The following is a 16,892-nucleotide window of genomic DNA, read 5'->3' on the forward strand; positions in this document are numbered from 1 at the left end:
ACGTAGAGGCTAATTACCAATTTGCCACTCTCCAATCTTGTTTCATAATACGTTCATGGCTCAACTTCTTTTGTGTTTTGGTGCCTGCAAGCGATGTATGACTTTTATACAACAGAGGATGCTTTGCTTCTGTCTTCTTTATAACTTCATGTGCTGGAGATATTGAGCTCTTAGACTTGCCCCACACAGACCCACATCTAACACTCACTCATGTGAGAATGGTGCCGTGATTGCCTTCAGCTTTGACTGTGTTCTCTTTGGCTCCAATTTTTGTCTCGTGGAGAAAGAGAGAGATAGAGATGACAAAAAAAACATTGAAGGGAAACTGTGCAATTGAACTCAACTGGAAATCTGTCACTCTACAGTGATAAATCTACAAAAAGAGCACTATGCTCTCAATTTTAAGCATTTTTTTTTAATTTTGAGGTTCAGAAAGAACAGAGGAACGCAAACTTAGATAAGAACATATCTAAACAACAGACTTTAAACTTTGGCGATATTGAACAGTACACAACGAAAAAGTTAATTATTAACAAATAATTACAAACACTACTTCTGGTCTATGTTTTCAGGAATCATAGGTACAAATCTATACAAGTGTTCTGAGACAGTTACATAATCTGCAGTATAGTCTCCAGCTAATATTGTGTCAGTTCCTAACATAAAAGCGAGTCTGATCACTGAGGGATGTTAAAATGAAATGTGGAATAAGATGCAAGCAATTAAAGAATTAGCAAGCCTGAGCTGACACTAACATCATGCATCGACTGCATAAACATTGACTTATGGCTTTTATGTACTTTTCATCTCTGGTTCAACAACTTCAACACAGTAACTGTTAATGCCGTTCATCTCGCAGCAAACAGACTGTGGATTATCGGGCTTTACGAACTGCATTCTTAAACATCCAGATACCATGATTTCTGTGTGTGAACCTTCAAAATGTGCACTTGTACAGTTTTATGTGTACTATAAAAAGGGACAACAATACATAAATAAAAGAGTAAACGAAACAATTATATTGTTAAATATAATCTACAATCCCAGAGTTTACTTAGTGTTCTTGTGTTGTGTACAGGAGAACAGGACTGATTCTCACACTTTTTACTTTAATCTGAACCCCTCAAAAACTGTATCTTTAATAGAATTCCTTTATATGTGCGATTGAAGCCTGTAGTTTCAGGTGTAAATGGACCAGCGTTACTCTCTCAAAGATTATACTGTTCAAAAGATATTGACTGTCAAATGTCTTGAACGTTGGGACAACCGTCCCCATCGATGAATTGTAGGGTTGGTTGGTATATAATATATAAAAAACAAGGCAAAAACACAACAATGATTTTTTTTTTAATTTGCTAGTGACTAAGCCAGCAGTCCCCAACCTTTTTTTGTGCCATGGACTCACCATTATGCTGCATTAGTGGGAGCCCTGAGCTTGTTTCTCTGCAACAAGCCAGTCTCACCGGTAACGGGAGACAGTTACACTCGAAGTGTGTTCTTCATGTCTAGTCTACTCCGTAATTTTGTTTTTGTTTTTCCAAAGTCGTTTGTTTTTTACTCATTTTGCTTCATTTTTGGGGTAACGTGTCACGTGACCGACAATAGTGTCTGGTTTTGACATGTCTTGACATGTGTCAAGAGGCCCAGATGGCTATATCCGGTAATTTTTCAAAATAAAACCTTTTTCAGACTATTTTTTATTTATTCTTTCTGTGCAGGCCAGGAGCAAATGACCCATGGACCGTTACTGGTCTGTGGCTCGTTGGTTGGAGACCGCTGGACAACCATGTGTTGTACGCCAAGGTAAGAAAAACACTATCCCTCTGCAGAGAAGAGCTGGCTATTTACATTTTGACATAAACCCCCCCCCCCAATGTCAAGTATCTTGCTCCTGAAATGAGAGAAACAACTCTTGGGCTGTGTCCGAAATCACTCACTCATTCCCTACTCCCTACTCCCTACATAGGGAAATAAATGTAGTGGACTATATAGTGAGCTTAACAGAAAAAATGTTCGGACACTTCTCTTGGCGCCGGTAATTACGTCATTGCTGTCGCATAATTAAAACGTACCACATTAACGTCGTCTCACATAATTCTTGTCCATTTACTACTGCATTTTTATTAAATTAGAGTCTTTTGATTACTGTCCTGTATGTTTTATTTTCGTGTTTTGTTTTCTATTTAAGCATCATCCTCATCCTCTCATCCATCCGCCGAAAAAAACATACACCGTTATTTTAGAAAACTCATGTAGCGCTATAGAAATGCCATCTACTGTCAGTCTGGCTGTTTGTGTTTTATCAATAATTCAATTATTTACTTTTTATTTACTTTTTTAATTTCAATTTATTTCCTTTCCGCGCCCAGAGAACTTCTGGCAATGCATGATGGGATATCTTGCTTCGGTTAGTGACCATCGGATGTTCACTACATTTCGCGGTGAATTGTGGGATAGACGCAGTGCACTATATAGTGGACACTAAACATTCGGACACCACTACAAAATGGCGTGGTCACTATATAGTGCACTACATAGTGGTTAGGGAGTGATTTCGGACACAGCCAGGGTCACCCCTATTCTCAAACATTTTACAATTTTCCTATTTTTACCTAGAAGTGATTGAGCAACTTAGAAAAGAGTTAATAGTGTGACTGAAGTTAATCTCATGAGGGCCTTCCCTACTGAAGCAAATTAATTTGTAAACGTTTAAAATTCTTTTGAGGGTGAAGGAAAATACAAGCTGTTCTTGTTAAAAAAACAAAACAACGACAACAACGCTGGTTGATAGCCTCCGAATAACGGAGAGGAGTTCACAGATATGTGCCTTAAATTAAAGTAAAAAACAGGAATAAATACCGAACACACTGCAGCAGGTTACACGGCAAAGTCAATTTATCTGACATCATTCAGGTAGCTAACAGGCTAACTTAGCAACTCACTTGCTCATACTGCGAGCATAAACATAAACGTAGGGCTTGTTGAATTACACTGTAACGTGATTTCCGTTAGATAGCTTACTTTACAGTAGTTAGCTAGTAAAGTCTTTTGTTTCTCCTGTTTTGCCTAAAATAGTTATAGCCTAGCTTATGCTAACGACAGCCATTGTTTTGCCTAAAGCTTGTGTTTTGCATGCACATGCAATCATAGTCGGTACTTTTGAAAGCAACGTGTCATGGTTTGGTAAAGCTGAACACAGGACAGGTAGGTAAGGTGAAAACATGTCAGGTGAGATATGGCTGGCTGGGGAGAGGCTGAATAAATCCAGGTGTAAGCTTGGTAAAGAGAGCTATGTGACGGGCTTGGTGGATGCAGAGAAAACAAGTCGCAGGTAGGCGAACTAACCAACTAACTCAATGCAAAAGTAAATTAGCTTCATACAAGTAGAGTAGACCAGGGAACCAGAGTGACAAGGGGAGAGCACACCCACACAAACATAGCCACAGACACCGAGACAAACAGGGGAAAACGGGAGACACAAGGGAAGACAGAAAAAGAAACAAGGAACACTGAGGCATGGCCATGGTCATGACACAATGACTGTGTATTTGTTAGCATTAGGGCAATTAGGACATTGCTACTGTTCTCTCTCTCTCTCTCACACACACACACACACACACACACACACACACACACACACAGTGGTGGTTGGTCTTCCAACATAAATGTGAAAATGAAGTTAGATTACACACATGTAAGTATTGAAATAAACAATGTCCAGCGGGTTAAAGAGCGATGGCAAACAGAGAGAAATACAGTGTTACCCCAGTTTGTGTGTCCTTGCTTTGCCTGTGCCTTAATATGTCAGCGCACACACAGTAGTAAACTTAGTGTTGAATCATTAACTGTAGGAAATAGATCATTAAAAGTTCAAAAGAGATCTAGGTTAAACTCACAGAGTGAACATTATACCCTTTAAAAACTTAAAAGGCAAGAGGCAGAGGACACACAGTCTATGAATAGTCCAATGAGCTTGCTACTGCCCTAAGGGTCAACGTTGCATGTCCATTGAAGACAAGCTGAGTGGAGTTGGTCATTGAAGACATTTGCATTTCAAACATTCCCCTAGATATTTAGACAGATGTGTGGGTTAGTTAGTGACCTGGGAGATCAGGGTTGATCTCATTCCAGGCAGTCAGCTACTCTTACAGCAGGAGTCCAACCTGGAAAAACTATTTCCTGGTCTGTTATACTAAACATCCTTGTGAGTCAAAAGTAAATGAGCATTTCTGAGTTGTAAACTAGCTTCCCTCTAGTTTAGTCCTTAGTTTTAAACATTTTAAAGTAACCACCTTGAGAGATTTTCTCAATTGTTCTACATGAGCTACAATCATTATTAGACAAACCAGCAATAGTACAGTATTGTTACTTCTGCTCACTGATGCTGCACAGCTGCCGCAATAAATAATAGTTTAATGAAAAAGGAAAAGAAAAGAAAAATCTTGTTATATGTAGCTGCCCCTCAATAAATTACATAAATAAATGTCAAGGCATTTTTTTTTTGCATTTGGCAGTATCAAATGTTTTGCAGTAAGGGAATGAAAGTAGAGAGTGACAGGATGAAAGTCTTGTAAGGGCGAGATGTACTGACACATATAAAAAGCTAGATTTTAACAAAAGAACATTACAACATGGTTGACAGGTTGAATTGTGTCACCCACGATGCACCTACTGTATCTTGTTCAAGAAGGAAAGTCCCATTCGTCTTTTCAATAGATGTCATGTGACTGATGTTTGGTGTGCTTTTGTGTTCAGCTGTAAAGCTAACATTATGCACAGAATAGACAGCTAGATATGAATATGAATACACCATGTACAATACGGACAGTAGTATATAAATACACAATATATATTTACAGTAGGATAGTAAAATAAAGATTAAGCAGTTGAGTGAAGCAGCTTAAATGACTAAATGAATCCACTTATGGATTTTGACCAATTTTGTATGGATCTAATAACTATTAGTTAGAGAACACAGGCGGAAGTTTACAACACCTATGATTTGCATTTCTGAAAAACATGCAAGGAACAAACTGATGAAAACTGGTGGCCATAATATGAACCTGGAAGACTGTATCAAGTAACAGCAAGGAAATCATTTCAGAAAAAATTTAAACAGGAACACAGATTTGAAAAAAAAAAAAACCCACTTCTGCCTCTTCCTCTTACAAAGGTTACTTGGCAGATCAAGATGTTGACCATCAATCATTACGTTTGTGTGATCACTGGTCACAAATTAAGACTCAATTTACAATACTTTGACGTACAAGATTGAACACGCCACTCCGAAGGCCATCAGGTTTTAGAAACTACAACTGCCACTATTATGGAAACAGTCTTATAGTGTCATTACACCACCTCTAGGGAATTCAAACTGTTAAGTAGTTAGGGGCGCATATAATCACCCTGCTTTTCAGCAAATGACAGGCATGAAACATAGGGTACATTGTCAAGTCAAAGAAGATGAACACAGCTGTAAAATAATTGAATTAAGCAGCTGGCAGCAAAAACACCTTCAACTGTAAACATCTTTATTTAAAGTAGTGAAATGGCAAATACAAATTCCAACTCTTCAGCATCAGTACCACTCTGTTTTCTGTACTGTTCCTTCATGTATCCTGTGAGTCATCAAAATATGATTCCTGCGATAGAAAGACTCCAACTCATCTGTCCAGTCTTGTAGCTAAATGTCTCAGACACATTTCATAGCATATCCTATGCATACCGACCCTTGGAGTCACTGACACACCACCGCTCGTGGCCTCTTGATCTTTTAAAGAGATCACAAGACCTTTAATGTGCAATGACATCACTGCATCTCCGACTGAATGACAAAGGAAGAAAGAATACGTATTTATAGCAAGCTTCATTCCGACAATTGTCTAATTTCCTCAAGCGTTTTATGCGTGAACTCGCAGTCAGTGTGCTCATCAAAGGCGCAGATTCACTGCCTGTCACGGGGCGCATAATAAATCCTTGTCATAGAGGACTCAGTTACATGCAAGATGCCCCTCGTTGGTCAGCAAGTCTCAAGCACCCCCACCCCCCTACTCGCTCTCAATTTCTCCAAGATCATGCCCTAATGATGACCCTAGGCCCACTTTTAATCACTATTTGCATTGCCCTTTTAACAATTATTCCACTCCTCTGCACAGTTTTAACTCCACAGAAACATGAGATGGATTCCTGTGATTTGTAACTAGACACAATCTTTTGGGGCCATATCAGTTTTTCTCCTCGCAAGATATGATGCATTCAAAGGAAATGATGGGAAATGTAAAAGTACTGTCTTCTATGACTTTTCCTCTATGTATTACTGATGCTGTATCATGCGAGGCGAGCCTACTTCCGCAGCATCTGCTCCCAAGTTTGACTGATGCAAAGTTGAGGCTTCACATATTAAAAAAAATTTCAAAAATTGTCACTTACTCCCACACTTATGAGGCTGCATGAACTCTGTGGTCAAAGCAAGACAAGTACAGTAGATGTAACTTTAGAAACTAAGAACCAAAACGTCTAACTAAATGACACATTGACTTGTGATTGGAAACCAGAATCCGGAAACAACAGCGCTTGTTGACAAGTACGCACAGTAGTTTTATGCCTGAGCGTTTCCAAACACACATACATGGTGTGTCCCATTTTAGTTTGTCGCATGTGTAAACAGAAGCAACACATCTGATGTTGTCATCAGCAGTAGTTTTAATGATGTGATAAACATAGTGTGCAAGCTTGAAGGTGTTCCGACTGTATATATATAAAACAGATGACTTGTGACTGTAAGAACTATTTGACCTTTGCCCTTTCGAAAATTGAATTTTAAAATTTAACATATACTCACAGTGAACTCTGGAGATTTCTGTGCTCAGGTCCAAGAAATAGGTTTCTAGTGCTGCAGCGCCACATTCATGTTTGAGTAATCTACATGTGAATAATAAAGTAGCCTTCAAGGTTTATGTATTTTCCCCTTCACAGGCGGTGTTATTAATAGCCTCATCTTTCTTGCCGCCTTAAATACAGGATGAAATATTTTGACATGTTCATAGCAGAGGGAGGGAGGTCCAGGCCAAATAAACATTTGTTTTAATTAATCATTTGATTATGAATTAAAGGTAGCTTTACAGTCCACTGGCCTTTCTCTTTAGCTCTCACATCACCTTGAGTCAAAAAGTCTGCTATTGCCCCTGTGAGTCACATGTGTATCTATTTAGGGAAAATCTTTACAGAGATAAATTATTTTTGAGCAATGAAGGATGAATCTCCTGTGTTTTCTTTGACCTTGTGAGCAAACTACAAAAAGTGGAGCAATCGATCGCTACCCTCTGAAGATACTGCGATATTGTATTTTGGAATGAACAGTGAGAAAAAAAACAGAGAAAAAAAAAATAGAAGTCAAGCCAGATGAACAGCTGTATTGAGATAAACCGTCACCCCATATGCTGAGGGAAAACAATCTCTGCACATTATGGAGAGTGAAGATGAAAAAAATACACTTAATCAACTAACATTGATATTACTTCTGGCAATTAGGAGCATGCTGGTAATGATATGAGTTTTCAGCTGTAAATAATTATGCTGCCTGCAGGCCATACTTTAATTCTCCGCTGTATCTATAAACAATAATCAAACCAACAGCAGCAGGCGAAAAGTTGGAGATTTGTGGTTTGCAGAGCAGCGGTTGAGGAGCAGCTTATTGGAGCCCTGTGGTGATGCCAGTAGTCAGGGTCACCTTCAGGTGCTCTCTCATCTGTACAGCAGCGCGCTAATTCGCAGCACTATTGATCAGCCTGTACGCGCCAACACACACACACACAAACATGCAGGTGCACACATTTAATATCATATACATGGACACAAGGTTACATGCCTGCACTTACATACACACTTTAAGCCATAAGAGGGTCAGTGCATCAAAGTAAATATGGACATTAGAAAAAAACTGTAAACACTCAATTCTGTAATTTGTATTAAATACAAAAACGTTTTAAAATGTTGATTTATTTGTATTGGTGCCAGGAAACGAAAGCATTGTTTTACTTATTGTAAGTGCAGAAATGTCTAATTACACCATATGCATCTGTTGGTTTGTGCAATAGCATTTTATTATCGAAAGTTAGAAATAAAAATATTGAAAATATTTTCCTGTGCTGCTGCTGCAGTACGTAACAGTTTAAAAACAGCAAAAAAAGAAGAAAACTTATAATACAAGAGTGAGACTTGACAGCTAACTTTTACTCACTGTCAAACAGGACGCGGCAGCCTGCTGATTGTATAAGGACTAAGATGAAGTGCATAATAAGGGAAACATATGAAAGCCGGCACTGGGCCTGAGATTAATTAGGTGCGTGTCAATACCCTCATCAATATCCGATTAACTAATGACACATGGCCCAATGAGGGCTATTGATCTGCTCCAAGTCTGCTGTGTTAATAGGTTGAAGCCGACATTCAGTGGGAAAGCTGACAGAAAACTGTGGGGAGAGTTTTGCAGGGTGCAGGGGCCCTAAACACAGCAAAATCAGAAATGTCCCCTCAGTCATAACTAGTCAAATCACATTCATGTAATGTGGTCTCATGGGATTCCAGTGATTGCTGTGACCACAACTGAACTTACTCAGCTTTACTAGAATTCCCTTTCTTTGACTGATAATTAAAAATGACCCCAAAGGACCCCCCCCCCCCCCCCCCAAAAAAAAAAAAAAAAAAGGACTCAATCTAGATTAATGGTGATGGAATGGCCAACATCATAAGTTAGCCCCTTTATGATAATGATTGTAATGATAATAATGAACACTTGGATGAAGGATGAACAATCCCCTGTCCTGCAGTTGAATCCCTATACAGGTTAATTAGGAAAGATAACATCATTAGCCACTCTCATGCCTGCACAGAGAATTAATTGGATAAGATGGAGATTTAGGTCTATATTTAATCGCATAAACGATCAACGACAGCTTAGCCAGGTAATGGGAGGTCCAAAACGGTGGGCATCTTATTTAGATCACATTTAACCAGCTTAATGAGCAAAAAAAAAAAAGATCCCAGCAGTTTGTAATGCTGTAAAGACCTCTTTGCATGCACGGTATTGATCAAAATGTGCATTAATGATGTATTACTGTGCCTTGTTAACTTCTGATTGTTTTGAGTATTGTGGGATAATGATATTGTAATATGGGTCACTTGAATGGACGGAACAGAGTTCACAGCACCAATCATTAACTTCATATAAAACAAAACAGATGAGGACGATTCATTGTTATTACCTATGAACAATCTCTCTTCCTCAGTTGAAAAGGCCACCAATGGCCTGATGGCTTTGGAGTCATAAATAAAGCCCAGTCTGACTGCTTGTTCTAAGGAAAACATTAGCAGTTCACGATCTGTTCTAAAGGGGACATCAGTGTTAATATGCCTTATGCCTAACGTGAGCAGGCTAATCCGCTAGGCGTTTTTTTTTTTTTTTTAACCTATTCTTCACAGCAGCTGGAAAGCTTGCTGGGTTGTCTTTGGCTGAGAAATACGTTTGTCTGCAGTCCCCTCTAAATAATGAATGCAGGGGAACTTTTGTGTGAATTGTCATATACATAATGGATGTTTACAAAGCAGCGTGAGTACTTTACCTTCAGTTTGGGGAGAGTTCATTGTTATCGGCACTGAAAGGTGATAAAGCAGCCTGTGATATGTTTGGCTCTGGTGAAACAATAAATGAACATCTCTTTGAAGGAGCACCATGCCACACTCCCCATTAATAATGAAACATCATTTAGAACACAAACAGTGATGCCATCTGGTACGTGAGAGTGTCAAACAGATGAAACTTTATCTTGGCACAACTCAACGGTTACAGTTTTGGTAATGGCATGCATTAAACTGTGTCGTATATCTCTCCTTTCCTAAATAAATAAATAACACAAAGAGAGTTCCTACCTATTTCCCAAGTACTGTGTTTCCTTTTGTTTAACTTGATTTATAACATACGGCGTATGCTAACAGACTGTCAGGTAGAAACCTGAGATCTATTGTATTTTATATATTTCAGGTGTATAATTTAATTCAGACTTTCTCCTGTACTTTTGTTTCAGTCAGTGAAAGTGAACACGAGGAGGTCACCTGAGACTATGTGTACATGTGTGTGTTGTTAGGGGCCGCGTCATCATCACCTTGACGACTGAGGTGTAGCTGACCATGAAGTGGAAGAATCCGGGCCTCACAAGGTAACATTCCTCTTAATCCTAAAAAACAATATGCATGTATACAGTTACTAATATAATGTGCTAGTTATTTGCAACAGATTTGCTTTATAATCCAGTAAGATCAGATGACATTGGTGTGTACAAGTGTACTTAGAAAGGCATTACCTGCTTGAAATTTACCTGAGGAAGAGTACTTTGACAAAACTCATGTACCCATGATTCCCATGAACAAAACTTGCATGAATTGACTCCACTGTTGATGTCTTTGTAAGTGCACTTTAAAGTGCAAAGAGTACATTTATAGCAAATATGCATGCAAAACGTCTCCAATGCCGAGCGAGGAACAACAAATCTGCCCTTTTTCTTCTCTTATTGTCAGCTGTGTCAAGTCTATGTCTTGAGGGAGACTGGCTGTTGTCCGACGCTAAGAAAAGGCCTCTGTCCACAAGCAAATAAAATATTCTTTGGTGCACGGGTGCCCTGTCCCTTGGTGACTATTGAATTACATGTTCATGGAAAGGAAAAAGAATGTCAGGCGAAGATTTCAGGTCGCACTATGCCATAGAAAAGGGGAAGTGCCTTGTGTAGTGCAACACAGACCCCACTGTCATTGTGGATTAAGGGTTGATTGAGCTTAGCTGACTAGATGACAGAGGAGATGGTCATTCCCAGGGCAGGATAGGGGAGATGGAGTAAAGGGTTGCATCATGTCATTTTAGAGGACATGTACATGCTTTCAGTATAACTTTTGTGTCAGTTATTTTGGCTCATGCTGTGTTTGCACCCAATAAATAACAACTTCCTCTTTTATTATACTCATTGTTTAATTTATGCAAACTATACAAAGTGTAAAGCTTAAAAGGTCAGAGGACTTTGGGGGTCTGACAAAAGGCCAAGAAGTTATTTATTAAAGGAGGCATTAGACGAAATTTTGCAAACCTTAGAACACTGGCTTGTGCAGAAAGAAGGTCCAGAAAGAGCCACGGAGTCATGACATCTTTAAACGTTGAGATATTTCAGCTCAGGAATTCAAATCAATTGACAGCAGTTTTGTCTTTCTGTGGTTAAACTCTGACCAGAGCTGCTTATTCCCGACATGTTGCTGTGATCAAACCAGGACGCACTGCTGTGTCAAAAATAAATATAAATTTACAAGGAAACCTTGTATAGAACATGTAGCTGCATGCGGGCTGATGTTAGAAGTACATTTTTCATGGGTGTATTTTTCAGTAAGCCCATGAGATAATTTAACACAGCCGTGAACTCATATATGATCTTTTTGGACTGATACTAACTTAATCCAGTAAGTACATCATACTCTGCAGGATTTTAGGGCTTCATTGCACATACTGTAATATATTCATATATGACTTTTGACAGAAAGCCTGAACCTCAAGCAGAAATGTGAGTCAGTCATGTAGTTAACAATAGTGCTGGCAGTCTCATTGGTTAAGGAGCCAGTATTTGGCAGAGGGCGTTGAGTTTTAACAACTAATGTAGTTATTTTTCTCACAGCATCACAATTTTACAGCCTGTATAAAACATCCACACACACACACGCACACACACATGCACACACAGCTCTATTAGTAACCTGGAAAAACAGTTCGGCAAATTAAAAACAGGAACGTTAGGGTGTCTTTAATTCAATAAAATACACATGTAAAGGAAATGCTGCAAAGCACCTCTCCATCTAAAAGTATTATCCTTCTTTTGTGTAGCTGGTGATAAGTGCCATTCGACACAAATAGACACAGCTGGAAATATAGCTAAAGAGTTTTAGTCTCCACAGTTGTTTACACAATCAAGTTTTTTTCTTTTGTCGGTGATGATAAGGTGCATGGATATCCTGTGGTCTTTGCCTAGTTAATGTGTACGGACCGCACACTGGCTCTGCTTTCACTGAGTTATTACGCAGAGTGTAATTTGAAACAATTACAAAAACACTGGCCCACTTGTTACAACACTCATTTTCCCTCACATATACAAACCACAGATTCAATAGCTTTACATGTTTTTCAATCACACCCAGTGGAGCAGTGTTCAGTGTGAAAAAGTATAGCATTTCATCCTAGCTCGCATGGTATGGGATAATCTTTCACATTTTGCCTGGGGTTTGTTTTGCTATTTCAGCAGAAACTTGTGCGAGCCATGTGAATTACCATAGGAAAAGACGATAAAAATACCAAATGATATTGTATCAGATGTAAATGAATAAACTATTTGAATAATCAGGGCAAATAATTTATCTGTGATAATAAATGGTGTTTATGGACCTTTTTCTCGGAGATGCATTACAGTGATAACAGAACACAAAAGAAGGAGAGAGATCGTGTAACGCTGCATGGAATGAAGAAATTTGTGCTGCAAAGTAAACGATTAAAAGAGCTCTAGTAGCATCAACAAACTTTGAATTATGAAGTAAATTTAAAGGTTTAGTTTGAAGTCAATAACAGATTCTTTTCACATGCGGTTTAGATTCTTAGGAGCCGTATAACTTTAGATTTATCTTATGTATTTCTCACCGTATTTTCACACATTCTGTTTTGCAGGTCTTGCCATTGTTCAGAGATCAGGGTCAGCCCGTGATGATCTTTTGCAGTTTGTTGAGATGGACACCTTCAGCAGCGTGAGTACAGTTTCACTTCTCGCCCCCCCTCACAGCAACGTAGCTGAACACAAAGAGGTCAGGCCCTGTACCTCCATCTCTCTCTCTCCAAAGGTGCTGGTGCAGTCTGACCATTGACATTTAGCATTCCTCTGCGCTGCCTCTGGGTTCTCAATGGGGGATTGAGGGGTGCAGAGGCCAGCGCCTGGTTCTCAAGGGTAAAAACAAAAAGGCTCTTGAAAATCCCAAGGAGTTCCCATGATCCTAGGAAAGACCTTGATCCGACCTGTGTTAGATTTCCATTCCACGGATTAGGGCACACAAAAAGTACATATTTGGCTGATTTATTTTGTCTTTTGCTCTGGATTTCAGACAATGAATTGCAATGTTTTCCTTGACTGGCGCTAAAATATCTGGCATGATGATTTGGCAATAATTAACATTTGTAGAAGTTTGGCAGTTTAGTCTCGGAAGATTTCTTTTTTCTTTTTTTTTTCAGAATCATTCACTATTCATGGGCTTCACTGACATTTCTAAGTCAGTGCAGAAGCTTGTAGTGACATTTCATGGTGGAAAGTTTTCAAAGTCATTTTTCAAGGTTTTTTTCCAGCAACATACATAATCTGTTAGCATCAAAGGAGCACACATGCATAAATAATTGACTAATTCACTTAAAGGGGGCCAGCGTAGATTAATTAAGCTTGAATACTAATTATGTTTTCTGTCTACACCAACTGACGCGGTTGTTGTTTAATAAGAAACTGTTTGGTGGGTCACAATTACTGTGCACATATAAGACTGCTCCTTAATTTAAGACTGTTTCACATTTTAAGGGTAGAATTGGTTTGTATGCCTTTGAAACAAAATGCTAACCTTATCTTTAGTGATTAAAAATGTTTTCATTCTACTTTACTTTTATTATGGCAATATTTATTATGCAGATAGATAAAAAGAGACTTTGCAAACATGAAAACACAGTCTCTATTGATTAAGCAAGGCATTCAGTCTCATCTTTATTATAGCTTTTCATTTTGTTTGTACTTGTACTATGACACATATTCACATATATATTTATACGAAGACAAGATAATTTATTCACATTCACTTACATTCAAGGAACCAACTGGCAGAATAGCCTGAGAACAAACACAAACCTAATATTATGGATTTTTAGGCACAAACTAAACGTCAAGGAAGACACTTAACATGTGCAGGGTTCTCTGTGTAAGCTCTTAAAACTTGTAATTTCTGGAAACACTCTTGTCCTTGACTTCTATGCCTAACGCACGGGGTGCTTGTCTGGAAATGGTAGCTTTAAGTAGCTCTGTGAAGCCGAGGTTTTGCTGTCTATGCTCCCCTGGCAAGCAGCGCACACAGGGACAGAGGAAGACAGCTCAAAGCTGGGGCCTTGTTTACAGCTGCGTGGGGAAGAAAACAGGCAGACGTAAATGAGGGTTGACGGTTTCATGAAGCACAATTGGTTGATGGCAGATTCAATGTGACTGGGCTGAACTGGGCGATGATCCGTACAGTATGCAAAATTCACTTTCTAGCTGGTCTGTGCCCACCAGCCCCTAGCAGCAAGCGGTCTTCCCCAAGCCCTTCTAGCTATGCCTTTGAATGCAACAAGAACTGAACAAGGCATTGTTGTGCTCAATTCCTTCTGACAACAATCACATTTTTTCTTAAAGAAAAGAAAGGAAACAAAAAGAAGTCATGGATTTTTGTCACCAGTTATAAATGATCTTTTTTTTCTCATGTTGACTGCAAAGTAAGCAATTTGTGTGCATCACAGTAAAATGAGGGAAGCGAGACGGTTTAAGGGGGCATGTGCGGATGCCTCCAGATGACAAGTGAATGTACTCAGGGGCTATTGCTTTGTATGTTGTTATATACACACATTTCTTGGCATGTGAGTTTGATGCAGCGCCATAATTGTAACACATTTATGTGCAATGTGACAAAAAAAATAAAAATCTAAGAAATTTTAGCCTGCTCTGGGACAGTTTACACTTCTGCCATCACCATTCTTATTGAAGTCATATTGAACAGCCATTCCTGTCTCTAAAATCCACTTCATCTCATGAACCTCTGATACTTTCTTTCCTCAGGATTGAATTGTTGTTTATCGTTTTAGAAATGCAACATCTGCATGTTCCATCCGGTTATGGCACATTAAACAACAGTCCTTGTATTACAAGGAACATGCTGTCAATGTCAGTGGGGTCTAGGGAGCAAGATGAGAACCAGGCTTTTCTCTTAGCTCTCTAGACAGAGAGACTCACATGGTGCTGTGTGGATTAGATCTTTAGTGACAATGACCCAAAGCTTTAGGCCTGCGGTGTATGTACTGTACTCCTTCTGTGTACTTTCCCTTGTGTGTTTCCTCTGGTTTTTATCCCGCTCTAACTGAACTCAAGAAAAGAATACATTCATCAGAGGACTTATTGACATTTGCAGGACATGGAGCTAATTTACTTTGCATAGTGAGAAACATGGGTACTGTAGGAAGCGAGACCAAAACAAAACTGTGCCCAGAGGAGAGCTAATATAATATGGAATGAGAATAACACAAGGAAAAGAATAAAAGGGCTATAAAGAACTTTTAAAGAAAAAACTCTCCAGTAATCTTGAAATTTTATAACTGGCGATACATTGTACATGATGATATTCTAGATTATTCTGTGCAGTAATTACGGTGATAAACAAAATGCATTTGTATAGCCTAAGATAAAACTTAATGTGATTTCTCCTTTGATTTTTGCTCATCCCTCTGAAGTGCCTTTAGCCCTTAAGGCAAAAACAATAATTTGTGAAATAAAGAGCTTTATCCTCCATCATTATTCTAATATGATGATTAATTACTTTAGCAAGAAAAAACATCCATTCCAACAATAACTTTCACAGTATGTGTCGTTAAATGAACAACAATTTTGCAGTATGAAGTCAAAATAGAATTTACTATAGAGGTCAATTATTTTCAATTTATTCATTAAGGTCTCAGAATTGGCTGTGAGGTTCCAATAACGATCAAAATTTTAATACCATATAATGAATGCAAAGTCGTGTAGCTTATTTAAATGTCTGCTTTAGTTTACAACACAATATGGTTACACTGGCCTGGTGTAATACAAAGCAAATGGTGATTGCGCGCATTTTTTTTTATTAGTAAAATTACCTGATTAATTTTCCCATAATTGTCTCCCAATTTGCATATGCAACCAAACAGTATTTGTCTTGCAGAAAGGTGTGAGAAGTGTCTAAAGAGTTGAAAATAAGGGAACACAAGAAAACACAGGGAGACAGCCACCGCTTATGCCAAAATCTGCCAGTCTCATACTCCACAGTATGTGAAACTCAGAAAAACTGATTGGTACCCAGTCGAAAAGAAAATGGTTTTTAAATAAGTTACAATTAGATAAGCATTAATCTCAGTGGTATAAATGAATGTCTTGCTGTAGGGCTTGTTGAATGTAAAAACAGATTTACAAAAACTCCTCTTACCAGATTGGTCTGGAAGTAGTCCTTCTCTATTTTAATTGCTCTGTCATTCAGAGTTGAAATAAGCCCCCCACTCATTCTGCCCCTTGATTTTGCCTTTGAAATTAAATATTGTATACAAATACATGCTGTTCATGGGCATGAGCACAGTTCATCATTGAAATCTGCATAAAATGATGCTTAAAAAGCTCCATACGCTTTGAGCAATGGAGCTCCTTTATATGGTGCATTCTTATGTAAACATATCCATAACGAAAACAACTACTTATGCCTTTTACCTCAGCTTTCTTATTGTTCTGCTTGTCCGCAGAAATGAGAGAAATGTGGGACTGAAGAGTTTGTTCCACATACTCTTGATTTCAAAGGAACCCCTACTTTCTTTCATACATTCCTCATTTTTTTTCCATGCCATGCCATGCCGTGCCATGCCATTTAGACCACCTACAGCACTAGTCAAAATAGTGTTGACTTAGCAATAGACATACATACATACATACATGCATGCATACATACATACATACATACATACATACATACATACATACATACATACATACATACATACATACATACATACATACATACATACA

General features: G+C 38.5%; 1 protein-coding gene across 1 annotated transcript in view; it reads left to right on the forward strand.

Moving 5' to 3' along the window:
• Positions 1 to 1,602: 1,602 nt before the first annotated feature.
• ofcc1 (orofacial cleft 1 candidate 1) overlaps positions 1,603 to 16,892 on the forward strand; it is an 87,852-nt gene continuing 72,562 nt past the window's right edge. Inside the window, exons 1-3 of the mRNA XM_027274009.1 lie at positions 1,603 to 1,803; positions 10,083 to 10,214; positions 12,746 to 12,822. Coding sequence (XP_027129810.1) covers positions 12,805 to 12,822 — 18 coding nt within the window. The 5' untranslated portion in view covers positions 1,603 to 1,803; positions 10,083 to 10,214; positions 12,746 to 12,804. The remainder of the gene's footprint in view (positions 1,804 to 10,082; positions 10,215 to 12,745; positions 12,823 to 16,892) is intronic.

The sequence above is a fragment of the Larimichthys crocea genome, chromosome XXIII, assembly GCF_000972845.2.
Source record: "Larimichthys crocea isolate SSNF chromosome XXIII, L_crocea_2.0, whole genome shotgun sequence".
NCBI classification, from domain to species: Eukaryota; Metazoa; Chordata; class Actinopteri; family Sciaenidae; genus Larimichthys; species Larimichthys crocea.